This window comes from Pan paniscus, chromosome 12 (genome assembly GCF_029289425.2).
Source record: "Pan paniscus chromosome 12, NHGRI_mPanPan1-v2.0_pri, whole genome shotgun sequence".
Taxonomy (NCBI): domain Eukaryota; kingdom Metazoa; phylum Chordata; class Mammalia; order Primates; family Hominidae; genus Pan; species Pan paniscus.
In genome coordinates, this window is record NC_073261.2 from 30,686,400 (window position 1) to 30,699,849 (window position 13,450).

General features: G+C 48.2%; 1 protein-coding gene across 4 annotated transcripts in view; it reads left to right on the forward strand.

Annotated features, from left to right (window-relative positions):
- TMEM131 (transmembrane protein 131) overlaps positions 1 to 12,928 on the forward strand; it is a 243,309-nt gene extending 230,381 nt beyond the window's left edge. For 3 of the 4 annotated variants that reach the window (XM_034953707.3, XM_034953709.4, XM_055107628.1), the window contains 8 exons: positions 2,667 to 2,791; positions 3,006 to 3,155; positions 7,036 to 7,201; positions 8,323 to 8,444; positions 8,548 to 8,644; positions 9,492 to 9,589; positions 10,189 to 10,349; positions 11,875 to 12,928. In XM_034953707.3, coding sequence (XP_034809598.1) covers positions 2,667 to 2,791; positions 3,006 to 3,155; positions 7,036 to 7,201; positions 8,323 to 8,444; positions 8,548 to 8,644; positions 9,492 to 9,589; positions 10,189 to 10,349; positions 11,875 to 12,159 — 1,204 coding nt within the window. In that variant the 3' untranslated portion in view covers positions 12,160 to 12,928. The remainder of the gene's footprint in view (positions 1 to 2,666; positions 2,792 to 3,005; positions 3,156 to 7,035; positions 7,202 to 8,322; positions 8,445 to 8,547; positions 8,645 to 9,491; positions 9,590 to 10,188; positions 10,350 to 11,874) is intronic. The other variant, XM_034953708.3, reaches the window with a different exon arrangement.
- The last annotated feature ends 522 nt before the right edge of the window (positions 12,929 to 13,450 follow it).

A 13,450-nucleotide genomic window follows, 5' to 3' on the forward strand; every position in this document is an offset into this window, starting at 1 on the left:
TCACATCTATAATCCCAGCACTTTGGGAGGTCAAGGCAGGAGGATTGCTTGAGCCCAGGAGTTCAAGATCAGCCTGGAAAATATAGCAAGACCTTATCTTACAAAAAGTTTTTCTTTTAAATTAGCCAGGTGTGATGGCACACACTTGTAGTCCCAACTACTAGGGAGGCTGAGGCAGGAGTTAGAGACTGCAGAGAGCCCAGGAGTTAGAGACTCAGGAGTTGAGCCCAGGAGTTAGAGACTGCAGAGAGCCGTGATTGCACCACTGCACTCTAGCCTGAGCAACAGACTGAGACCCTGTCAGTAAATAAATAAATAAAGCCTGGCATCTGAACCACCTGTTTTTCCTTTTTAAAAAGAATCACTTCAGTCTGGGCACGGTGGCTCACACCTGTAATCCCACTGTAATCCCAGCACTTTGGGAGACCAAGGACGGCAGATCACCGGAGGTCAGGACTTCGAGACCAGCCTCGCCAACATCGTGAAACCCCATCTCTGTTAAAAATACAAAAATTAACCAAGCAGGGTGGCACACACCTGTAATCCCAGCTACTCAGGAGGCTGAGGCAGGAGAATTGCTTGAGCCTGGGAGGCAGAGGTTACAGTGAGCCAAGATCGTGCCACTGCACTCCAGCCTGGGTGACAGAGTGAGACTCTGTCTCAAAAAAATGAATCGCTTCAATTAAGTTGGCCGTTACCCATTTTATTCAGAAGCCTTAAAAAAGGATTCTTGATAGAGATCATCTGGCTTAATTTAGGAAAGTATGAATCAGCAAAAATAACAGGAGTTGTCTGGCACCTTTCTTCTTAAAAACCAATTACTTTTACAGTGGCACAGAATTTAGTTTTGTATAAATAGCTACCCACGCACACTTAAAAATAGATCACACCCACACCACCTCCACCACCAGAGGGCTGGTGTCTACTCTGGGAGCCTTTGGGGTTTTTTTAGAAGATGGGTTTTTTAAATAACCCTGTCAGAAGTAGAAGAGATACAAAAGATTTTATAATGTAGCATTCATCATCTGGCCCATAAACAGTGGATTTTTCACTTCAGTTTGTTATCCTACCTAAAATTCTACTTATTTGGGCTAACGGAAACCCTTTGGCTTTTTGGTTTGCTCTCTTACTAATTCCAGATATAATACCTACTTATTATGGAAAACTTGTGAAATACAACGAAACAAAAGAATGAAAAGAAAATGTCCTTTGACTCTACCCCCTTATAAAATGTTTGTAAATAGCCTTCTTAAATGTATTTGTTTATTTATGAGCTCACACTTTACATTGAGGATGTTGGGGAATGAGGGTGTTATGGTGCCGTTAGATCTGGAAAGTTGGAACTCTTCTCACCTTTGAAATCTCCTGTGAATGAGCACAGCAGATTGCCTCTGACCCAGAACCTAGCTGAAATGTACTGTATCCTGTGGGCTGGGAGGACAGAAGGCAACATGGTGCGTGAAGAACTTGGAGGATGGGGCCGGGAGTCCTGAGTAGTATCACACGCTTGAGGGTTGGGAGCAGAAAGCACACTGAAATGTGGAAAATGCCGGCGATGCATCCATTTTACACCATCTGTGTAGACTTTGTAGATTTGGAATGAAAAGGTAGCCATCAGCTCAGCCCTGAACTCACAGCTGTCACCAGGAGCTTTGTAGAGATCCCTGAGGATTCTTGGAAGATTTCTCCAAAGGGGCCACTGGGCTCTCTGAGCTGCATCTCAGCCTTTGCTGGAAAAGGTCCTTCTTGGACCACATTAGCTGAGCTCCTTCCGGAGGTCCTCCCAGTCCCAGACATGGTCTTGGTGGGCATTAGAGATGTGGCTTCATAAAGAATGCCTTTGTAGCCCATATAGGTATTCTACTCACAATGCTGTCTTCCGTGGGCCAGCTACCCAGTTCATTTCTCTCAGAGATTCATTCTTTCCAGCTGCTGTCTCCCAGCAGGTTTTCCTACCTCACTTATTGAGCTTTGGAAACTTAAGATATATTTATACATGCTTATTATCTTAACCTTACCTCAAAATCTTTCAGAAAGCGTCACTCTAAATCAATAAAAAATATATTTAATTTTTTTGCTTAAGATTAACCCTGAGTTCAAGAATAAGGAAGAAAATTCATCCTAGCCCACTCCCTGTAGTAACCAGGAACTTAGCTCTGGGTCACCTCATAATTTCTATGAGAAAAATTTGTTCAGTTTTGAATAGTGGAGTCTCTAATGTTATAGATGTGAGATCTTTCAAAATCTTCATGTTCAGGAATCCCACTGGTGGTGGTCTAGATGCTGGGAGAGACTCACTCGCAGGCAGAATGACCGCACTTCCAGCCCTGAGCAGCAAGTTGGAGCTAAGGGCTTTCTTTCTATGCCTTATCTGAGATAGATCCTCCCTCACGTTACGTATTATTAAATAATGGACCTCAGTTCATTGTCAGCACTTGAAATAGCAAAGGTTCAGTCTGCAAGTGCTGAATGTCTGCTGGGCAGTCTTAGCTACAGCGTTGGGCATGCAGCCAGTCCTGAGTTAGGACCAAGGATAGATAACGCCCCAGGAAGCCACATTAGCTTCCTGCATGCAGTTGTATTGTAGAAGAATTACAATCTTAATGACTTCCGTCCTCCAAAACAGAGGAATAAATTTGTATTTTCCATCCCTGATTGTCTTTTAGTTCATTAGAACTACCGTATACTCCCCCTTTGGAAAGTAAGCAACGTAGAAATCTCCCAAGCAAGATTCCTCTTCCAACTGCAATGACAAGTGGATCCAAATCACGAAATGCCCAGAAAACAAAAGGTATTGTCATCTTGTTCTCTATGATCATGTCTTACGGATCTTCTCATAGTGCACTGTATTAACAATTGTTGTGCATTATCAGTAAGCAGTCAGTAGTTATTAGTCATGCAAGGCTAAGGCTGTGTTCTTGTCCTCATTAGAAGGTTCATTGAAATAGACCTGAAAGAAAGGAATTATTCTCCATTAACCATGTTCTTTTCTGATTTTTGTGCAGGTACAAGTAAGTTAGTGGATAACAGACCACCTGCCCTAGCAAAATTCCTCCCGAATAGTCAAGAATTAGGCAACACCAGTAGCTCAGAGGGTGAAAAAGACTCTCCTCCACCGGAGTGGGATTCCGTTCCAGTTCACAAACCCGGCAGCTGTAAGTATAGTAGTTTAGAAACCACAGGGCTCCACTTACCCACAATCCACCCCACTCTGGGCATGGAACTCTTCAGGGGCATGTTGCTTTAAAATACCCATTGACAGTGCTTTGCCAGCTAAGAGCCCATTGTTAACTAGCCTAATCAGTGGCTAAACTGCCGTGGTTGAAATCAGTCCTGGTAAGATTATTTACATCAGGGGACTCATTCAACAATTCACATCAGGGCTTTTTTTTTTTTCAGGGAGCTGGTATACTAGCACACCACTGCCCAATGTGCAAAATGGAATGGTCTGTTTGGAGTGGTTAATCTTCTAAAGAATTGTTTGCCTTATAAAAGTATTGACTCAGCTATCCTTTACCTGATGAGTTCCTCATTTATAGTGTAATTGTTTTTGTAAGAATTCCATCCTCTCAACTTTACCCACGTCTTTTTACATAAGCAACCTACACAAAGGTTTCATTATTTTTCTCACTACCTTGACCTTGTTTCTCCAGTTTGGCCTGCAGTAAATCAAGACAGTAGGCACAGTCAACCAAAATAGAAATCCTCACCCTACAGACACTTGACCTGAAATAGGGGGCAACAGAGACCAGAAAAGGGAGCGGCTGACAGCAGGGATTTGAGATCAAGAGAGGTCCTGGCTTTAGGACTGATTGGTCCGCACTCACCACTGTGTTGGAGTGTACCAGAGGGCAAGTCAGGAAGACCAGAGATGCAGTCAGGTTTGAGCAACAGTCGGGTCATTGAAGGTGAAAGGAGTTGGACGAAGGGCAGGCTCACTGGGCTGAATGAGGGCAGAGAGCCTTGGAGGCTCAGGTAGGGCGTCCACGCTCTCGCCGGAATGTGTAGATACATCCTGGAAAGAGATGCTCTCTGAGATACATCCTGTAGCCCTATTTGCCATGAGACTTTCTGGCACCTTTTAGTACTACTTTTTGCCAGGGGTGGGATACAATCCTAAATCCTTCACTCAGCAAATCTTGAAGAAGACCGTGGGTGGTCCGTGTGTCCAGGTGGGATGCTTCTGCTTCCTAGCGCCCCCTGAGGTTTCTGCTGGCCATTGGCTCTTGGCTTAACACTCCACGATTTAGGCAGTTGCCCATTAAACAGATGCCACTTTCAGCAACAGAAGACAGCCCCTGGAGCCAGTTTCACAGGGGTGTTCTGAGGCCCAGTGAGGTGACATGAGCCGTGTTGGTGACGTAATGACACAAGCATGCAGAACCATGCTGCTGGGAGAGCAGGTGACAGCCAGACACAGCCACAAACTGGCTGGCAGCATCCCCACCTGGTGGCACCTGAGACACATGTTGACGTCACTCCCTCTGTGTGGAGGGGAAAGGATGACAGGACCCAACCCCAGGCAGGAGATTTTGGTGCCACTCCTCGGGGCAGGAATGTGGGAAATGGCAGGCCAGCCCTCTGGAGGAGGAGCTGTGAAGGGCCCAGTGCCACATGCCTCAGTTTCCTGCCTGGCTCTTCCACAGAGGCCAGCTGGTGCATCTGAGCATGGCGCCTCAGGGCAGAGCTCCACGGTGTGCACTGGGGGAAGAGATGCAGAGCTTGTCTCCTCAGCCCACGTCTGTGCAGTCCTTTTGTGTTTTTCTAGCCAAGCAATCCCTTACACTGGTTCCAAGCCCTGTGACCTCTCTGCCCTCACTGCCAGCGTTACTAAAATGTTCCAGCAGAGCTCCACTCGATAGAGAATATGGGTGGAGGAAACCCAGAAGAGTCGGTCCCACATGCTCTCCATCACTTTTACCTTCCTGCTCTGCCCCAGCTTTCTCATCCCCTTTTATCCCTTCGCCTCCCTTGGTGTTTCGTCTTGCTTAGACCTGAAGTTCTGCGAGCGCTGTTGGCAGTGCCAAGCTTAGTGCAGTTCCTTGGGGTGAAAGCGTTGGTCCCACCCAAGACTGTGCAGCCAGCATGTGGCAGTAGCCGCTGGGGGAGTTGTGCAGCCTCTGTGTAAAGATCTCTCCATCCCAAGTAGCACCCCTTAGCATGGTGCCCTATACCATCTGTACCACATGAGTTGCAGAGAAAATGCTCCTTGAATAATTTCATGATTTAAAAAGGCAAAAAATACAAAGGGTTATTAAAAGGAAAAGCAAATCAGAAGCCACAAAGGAAAATTTTTAATAATATTTGAATCAAAACGTTCTCTAATTGCAGCTCGTGTGCTGTTCAGTCTCCCCTTCACTCCTACCTCAAGCACTGTTCAGTAGGGGTTTTTGCTAACTTCCCTTTGCTTTTCCTGTTTGATTTCATCATCACTGTCTTGGGAGCATCTGCAGTACTGGGCCCTGTGAAACACATTCCACCCACAGGAGCTGCCCGCACCTTTCCCCAGGACAGGTACCTTGGGAGGATCGAGCGCACACAAAACGGAGCACAGCCTGCTCCAAGTGTGGGCACTGCCTGAGGGGACGAGTCACTGCAGGGGCGGAGCGAGGCCAGAGGAAGTGGCTAGGGAAGGGTCAGGACAGTTGTACAAATAGCAAGCCGACAGTGTAGACATGGTGTCAGATGGGAGGCCTCAGAGGAGCTTGACGGGGACAGAGATTCGAGCAGGGCTCATACGGGAGAGCGGTGTGAGACACGTCCTGAGTGTGGGCATCAGGTCAGCAGATCCACAGAGCCAGCGAGGAGGGGCCCATGTCATCAAGGGCTGAGAGTGGGCGGGTGGGAGACAGGACCGTGAGTCTGGCACCAGTACCAGCAGCACTGGGGAAGGTGAGAGAGAAGGTAGCAGGCAGCCCTGAGGATGGCGGAGTAGAGAGCACGGGCTTCCAAGGGAAGGCTGCTTTGCTCGGCAGGGCCATGCTGGAGGCTTGACCTAGCCAAGACATGGGAAACCTTGAGCCCTGAGCCCTGGGGGTAGGGGAGAAGCAGCTTGTGCTACAGGGTGTGACCAGGGAAGCAAGAGGCAGCAGGGGACGGGAGAAGTGGAGCGGAGGGTACTCAGGGTACGCAGAAATCTCACAAGGCAGGAGGGGCCAGCCAGGTAGCGAGCTGGCCAGGCCTGGGCTGGGGATCGTGCCCTGTGGTGATGGGAATTCACAGGTCCAAGCTCTCCCCCACCTTCTTCCTCTTGCAGTAGCTACAGCAGCACCAAGTTGCACACAATAGATGTGCAAAATGATACATTTTTCTGATAAAAGGTATACATATTTCCGTTTACTGAGTAGAGAATGTTATTTTATGACTGAAATTTTTTGTTTTAATTTCAGAGATGGGGTCAGGCTGGAGTGCAGTGGTGTGATTATAGCTCACTGCAGCCTCAAACTCCTGGCTCAAGCCTCCCACCTCAGCCTCCCAAAGTGCTGAGGTTACAGGTCCGAGCCACTGTGCCCAGCCTGTTTTAGATTTTTAAAACAGCTGTATAGACATTACTTTAAAGGGCACAGGAATATACTAGGAGCTTAATAGGGATCAGAGCTGCACATCCCAGTCACGCCAATGGAGAGGCTTTACTGAACTTGGGGATTCAGCCCGGAACACTGCACCTCCCACAGCTGTAAACCTGCATGTACGAGGATTTTCCAGGTCCCCAGGCAGCGACCTCAGCTGTCCACCCCTGGAGGATGTGGAAGACCCTCCTCCCCTACCTGAGGTGGGAGAATTGAAGGCATTGACTGTCGCCACACAACACAGCAGGGACCGGGCACGCTCTCGCTCCCCTCAAATCCCTGAGTGGAGAGAGATGTGGCTGCTTTCTCTTTAAAACCTGTTAAACAGAACACATCTAAGAGCTTTCGTTTGTTTTCTTTGTAGAAGGCCTTGAGTTATGCATAGTCTTAGAGAACATTCAAAGTGATTTGGAAGAGCGCTAATCAAAACACCACACTGACGAGCCCTTTTGTTTTTAATTTCCAGCTACTGATAGTCTTTATAAACTTTCTCTGCAAACCCTCAACGCAGACATTTTCTTAAAACAACGCCAGACCTCACCGACACCTGCTTCCCCGTCTCCCCCAGCTGCCCCCTGCCCCTTTGTGGCCCGGGGCAGCTACAGCAGCATCGTCAACAGCAGCTCCAGCAGGTAGGCCTGCTGCTTCCTTTCCGGTCCTCAGCTTGCAATGTGCCTAAAACCCGATGTCACACCCTTTAAATGGAAACACTTAGCGGCCACAGACCACTGTCTGGTGTTACTTCTGATGGCTGCCAGCTTGTGTGGGCCCTTTTACCTGGGGTCCACCCCCGCTTCCTGCTGCTGTGCCCAGCTCCAACAGTAACCCGGTTCCGATTCTAATCCATTCGTTCTTACCACCTGTGGACCGAGAAATGCACCATTTAACTCACTAGAGTGATATTCTCAGTGAGCCAATGAACATTTACTAAGCCTTACATGAAGACCTAAAGGGGATTCCTGTGAGTTGGGAGTATGGGTTTATGTGACACTAATTTTGGCCTTTGGACAATTTGGCTTAGGACTTAGAAGGGCAGGACCTGGTCCAAGACCGTTGTGCTGGGTGAGGTGCTGCAGTAGGGGATGTGTGCACCCGGGAGGGCAGCCTCCTGACCACACAGACAGGATGCAGGAAGCATGCTGTTCTCCGAGGCACGGAGCCTCACTCATGTCCGCCTGCCACAGCGTACCGCAAGCCTGACGGTCACGGATGGCACTCTCACCGTGTGCCTCGCCGTGGCGTGGGTTTCTGTGCATCGCGTCACCGGCCAGCCTGGGGTCAGGTCCTCCCCGCCGTTGCCCAAGAGGCAGTAACCACTGAGGCTGGGGGAGCCACCCCGCTTCTGGGCCTTGCCACAGGAGCACCTCGCCGTGTCCTGGCAGGGAAGGAAGACTCCCTGAGGCCCCGCCCTTTCCAGTGTCGGTGGCTGCCCTCTGCATTTCCTGCCGAGTGGCTCTCTAGCATTCTTCACAAAAGTGTGATCGAAGCCTCTGCCAGTCCCTAAATTGTGATCCCTGCCCTGGTCTCTTTCATAGTGATCTTTTGTTTTCTTACCTTTCTCCAGAAAGCCCTCTATCTCTGTCTGATTAAGCAGTCTGAGGCCCCAGAGCATGTGACATGAGGCTGAGCGATGCTCTGTGAGCTGCCCCACTGCAGAGAAGCTCACTCAGGGCTCAGTCCTGCCAGCCCCACACCTCCCCGAGACAGGGCACTGCTGATGAGGAATGAGTTCTCTCTTTGCTTCTTTTTCAAGTGACCCTAAAATAAAACAGCCAAATGGAAGCAAACACAAGTTGACAAAGGCAGCCTCGCTCCCGGGCAAGAACGGCAACCCCACTTTTGCTGCAGTCACGGCTGGCTACGACAAGAGCCCAGGTCAGTGCCTTTGCTTCAGAGACCTGCCACGCCAGGCGCCAGGCCTGGTGGAATGACCTCTGTCCTAATGGGCCTTCCATTGATTGAGTGTCCATTGTTACAGGTGGGAATGGCTTTGCTAAAGTTTCTTCAAACAAAACAGGTTTCTCCAGCAGCCTTGGCATTTCACACGCTCCTGTTGACAGCGATGGCTCAGACAGGTACGGTAGACCACCACTAACCGCTAGAAAGACGGAAGGCTTCTCAAGTCGGGTTAGCACCTTTTATCCATAAATGGGTTTCAGGGCATTTTCCCCCTAATTTACAAGGAGGCATTTGTCAGAAGTGGTCAAGTGCCTCTAAGAAATCATGTCTGCTGGGTGGAAGCAGAAAGCCGGCTGCGGTGCCTTCCCCAGGGGGTCCAGATAGAGAAAGGGGGCACCCATGCCTGTCTCAGCCGGGCAGACACGCATGTTACACCTGTTCTCACTCTCCTCCATCTCCTGGTCTGTGGTAAGATGTGATCTGATCATTAAAAATAGAAGAGCAAAAGTGACTTGGGAGGGGGGAAATCTGGAGCAAATACTAGCCAATTTATAGTAAATCATTGGCCACGCCTCTTTCTTGAGCCAGGCTTGTTTATCATGCAGGGGGTGTGGTGGCCTGCAGCAGTCACCTTGGTTGACTTTTCCAGATAAGCAACAATAGAGCCCCAATTTACCTACTTTGCACTAATAGGAAATGAGTTCTAGATTTGAAATAGTTTTTAAATAAATCTTCCAGTACCAAAAAGCAAACAGAAGGAAAAAATGTCTGTTTCTCTGCAAAACACTTGCTTTGAACCGGGCTGTGAGCTAGTGATAGGGCATCCGGAGCTCTGGGGCTCCCTCCGACTCAACCCTTGTGGTAAGCAGCCATTGTTCAGCTCTTCCTTTTGTCTTTGTTTTTAATATTTGAGTACCCCCAGTTGAAGCAGTGTCTCCTGTTTGTGAAGCTGTGCACTATGGATCCGTTTGCACTAACCACCATACATTTTTGTGTGTTGCGTTTTCCTCTTGTAACATTTAGCTCGGGTTTGTGGAGTCCCGTCAGCAACCCAAGCAGCCCTGACTTCACTCCCCTCAATTCGTTCTCCGCCTTTGGAAACTCTTTTAATCTAACTGGTGGTGAGTGTTTAACACTAGATGTGTAACTAATAAGCCTGTGGACAGAGGAAGGGAGAGGAGGTGTGGTTTTGTGTGCTGGAGAACACAGCACAGCAGCACTGTGGAAGAGGCCCCGCAGGAAGCTCCCTGGGAAGGGTCCCCTCCCCTCTTCCTCCCTCATCCACACCAGCAGCCCAGAGGGGCAGTGGACCAGGCTCGACACGGTGTGCGCACACCAGTTGGTGTGAGTTCCATGGCAGGTATTGAAGGGCTTCACAGAAGGGTTCTGGTCTGAAATGGGACCCCTGAGTGTGCCAGGGGTCCTCTTCTTGCTGTCCAGAACTAGAGGTCACCATGGAAGCTTCGCATTAGCTATCATGTGAGAGTGGGGAATGTTTGCATTTGGATGTCATCGGTGGCATATCAGCTCGTGCACTATGCGTTTGAGTTCTGGAGGACACTCCTGCCCCTACTTCCTCTGGGCTGTGGTGGGGCTGGTGAAGTGGGTGTGGTGGCTCCAGGAGCAGTGGTGGGAGGTATGCCATTGAGTGAAGCCCCATATGCTATAGTGATCATGGCAAAACCAAATATGGACTTGATGACTGTTGCTTTATTTCCAGAAGTTTTCAGCAAACTCGGATTATCTCGATCGTGCAATCAGGCCTCACAGAGGAGCTGGAACGAGTTTAATAGTGGCCCTTCATACCTTTGGGACTCGCCAGCGACAGATCCCAGTCCTTCCTGGCCAGCCAGTTCTGGCTCCCCGACCCACACAGCCACAGTGAGTACTTGGGGCTGGGGCTGGGGCCTGGACCTGGCCCACCCACTCGCCATCTGCCATTGCTGTGACATGGATGGCACTGACATAAACAACAAACAGCAGCATCAGAGGGGTGGGTTAGTACTTTTATTGTCTCCATTGCTTTGTCTTCATATTCTGTCAAAATGACTGATCGATGTTCTTCAGAGCCATTACAATCAGGAAGTTTTAGGAAGAACAACTGAACAGCTATGGGGTTGGTCTCTGGAGTCCCTCCTAATAGATCAAGGGCATTTTCTGCCTCTTCCCAACCTGTAAATGGACCACAAGGGTGACCATAGGCCTATGGCAGGTTCAGATGGTTGAGGGAAGCCTTCGGCATCTGTGCAATGCAGCCACTGGGCACCCAGGAGCAAGCTAGATACTGCATTTACTTTGTTGCTGAGAAGCACCTGTCTCTTAGGTTAGATTTTCAAGAGTGCATTTGTTTGCTTCTTGGCTAAAGTCTTCTGCAAAGACCATGCTGAAAAGAGTATTCTTGCCAAGGAAAATAATTAGTGGTTTTGGCTTCCACAAAATTATGACAGAAAAATATGACCCCACTGTGTTTGCCTCTTTGTTCTCAGAGAAACTAAACATGCAAGGTTTTGTAATAGATATTTCAACTTTACAGATTCCAAAGGTTGTCTTCATGTGTAATTATTCAGCCTTCTGTTTTAAAACCACCTTAACCACTCTTTAAAAGAGAAGTCAGCAAACTTTTTTTTTTTTTTTTTTTTTTTTTTTTTTTTGAGACAGAGTCTTGCTTTGTCGCCCAGGCTGGAGTCCAGTGGCGCAATCTTGGCTCACTACAAGCTCCGCCTCCTGGGTTCACGCCATTCTCCTGCCTCAGCCTCCTGAGTTGCTGGGACTAGAGGCGCCCACCACCACACCCGGCTAATTTTTTGTATTTTTAGTAGAGACGGGGTTTCACCATGTTAGCCAGGATGATCTCGATCTCCTGACCTCGTGATCCGCCCACCTCGGCCTCCCAAAGTGGGAGTCAGCAAACTTTCTATAAAGAGGCAGATAGTAACTATTTGAGGCTCTGAAGGCCATGCTTCACCACTGCCATTGCAGTGCACAGGCCGATGGGCGCAGCTGTGTTCCAATACAACTTTCTTTACAAAAGTAGGCAGAGCTGGATTTGGTCCACAAGCTGTCTTTTTTAAAATATCACAACCAGCCGGCATGATGGCTAGTGCCTGTAATCCCAGCACTTTGGGAGGCTGAGGTGGGAAGATCACTTGAGCCCAGGAGTTTGAGGCTGCAGTGAGGCATGATCACACCACTGCACTCCAGCCTGAGTGATGGAGCAAGACCCTGTCTCAAAAAAATCAGAACCATCTGCTCAAATACATATATATAACATTTGTTCTAAAGTAAACAAAGTAAGAGGAACGCGTGCCCCAGCCTCATCTTTTCTGTAGCCTTACCCCCTTACCCTTTACCCACTTGACCCTCTGCCTGCCGGGCTCAGTGCTGGACACTTTCTGTTTTGTCGCAGTCGGTCCTCGGTAACACCAGCGGCCTGTGGTCCACCACTCCATTCAGCAGCTCCATTTGGTCCAGCAACCTTAGCAGCGCCCTTCCCTTCACCACTCCAGCAAACACGCTGGCAAGCATCGGCCTCATGGGCACAGAAAACTCCCCTGCTCCTCACGCTCCCTCCACCTCCAGTCCAGCTGACGACTTGGGACAGACCTACAACCCGTGGCGGATATGGAGCCCCACGATTGGAAGAAGAAGCTCGGACCCTTGGTCTAATTCGCACTTTCCTCACGAGAACTAAAGCAAAAAACAAACAAACATAGTGGGCCCTCGTCTAGATCATGATGTGCCAGTTTCTGAGACATCTTTTTAAGGCTCTTACTGCAGCTCCCCTCCCCACCCTCCTCATCTTTGCAAAACAGACCCAAGCAGGGCAGGCTCAGACCACTCGCTTCTTTCAGATCTTTCTTGCAATTATGATAACATGAGATTTGCTGTTGTGCTTTTAGAGAAAAGTCTGGACTCAGCCACAAACTCTAATAAGACCTGTACATCTGAGAACCTTTCCCGTTACTGCGTTTTCACCACCTGTCTTCCCCATGCTTTATTTATCTGTATGAACACAGATTTGACATTACAGCTAAGGAAATAATTTGAGTTGATTCAGAAATCCTGGCATGTGACAATTTTGTTAAATTACCAAGTTTGGTTTTTAATAATTTCTCAATATTATGCGCCAAGATCTAATTTTAAAACTGTATGAGGACTTTGTGCTGAAAATAGAGTATTTTTTTAAAGTAAAGTAAAGTAAGGCTGTCTTGGTTTAAAAGCAGATTACAGAAATGTAAGTCAACTTCAGAACAGTGAATGAATGTAAAAACATTCAGTTGAGACCATATGCATTTTCTGTGCTGTTTGTACTTGAGGTATGTAACATTTGTATACCTGAACTTATTTTAAAGATGAACTGAAATGCACATAGCCAAGTCTTGAGATACAAGATTGAATGTGTATTTCTTAAAAATACAACTTTGTGTTGTACTTTGAAATAAATGATGCTTTTTTCAAAAGCCTTGTTTTGTGGTTTTTTTACACACAAGGTGTATTTATTAGGATTTTCTCACACCAAAGTAAACCACCTTATCCTTGCCTTACTCTGTGGAGCTGACAGGTTAAGACGGGGTTTGCCTTCTCATTGCTGGAACTTCCTGCAGTCTAATGGAGTTCTGTGTGTTCCCATGGCAATTATGGAGGGTCCTTGATCGAAAACAACTTGAAAGCCTGTTTGGATTCATCCAGTAAGCGTTTTCCCTCTGCCACTATCCTAAAAGGCCTCATAAAAAGCAGTCATTGCTACCATTTATTGAATACTGACTCTCTGTCAGGTACCTGGCTAACACTTTGGGATATGTTGGGTTACTCCATTATACTTGAGGAACCTGGCTGGGCAGTGCTGGCTCAGAGGCCCCAGGTCAGGCTGACCGCAGATTCACATGGCACCCACTGTGCTGCCTTCCTTCTGGTCACAGTCAGTCACCATTCTCAGGAACAGTCTGTGTCCAGCTCACCACTGCATGTTCTAACACTGGCCA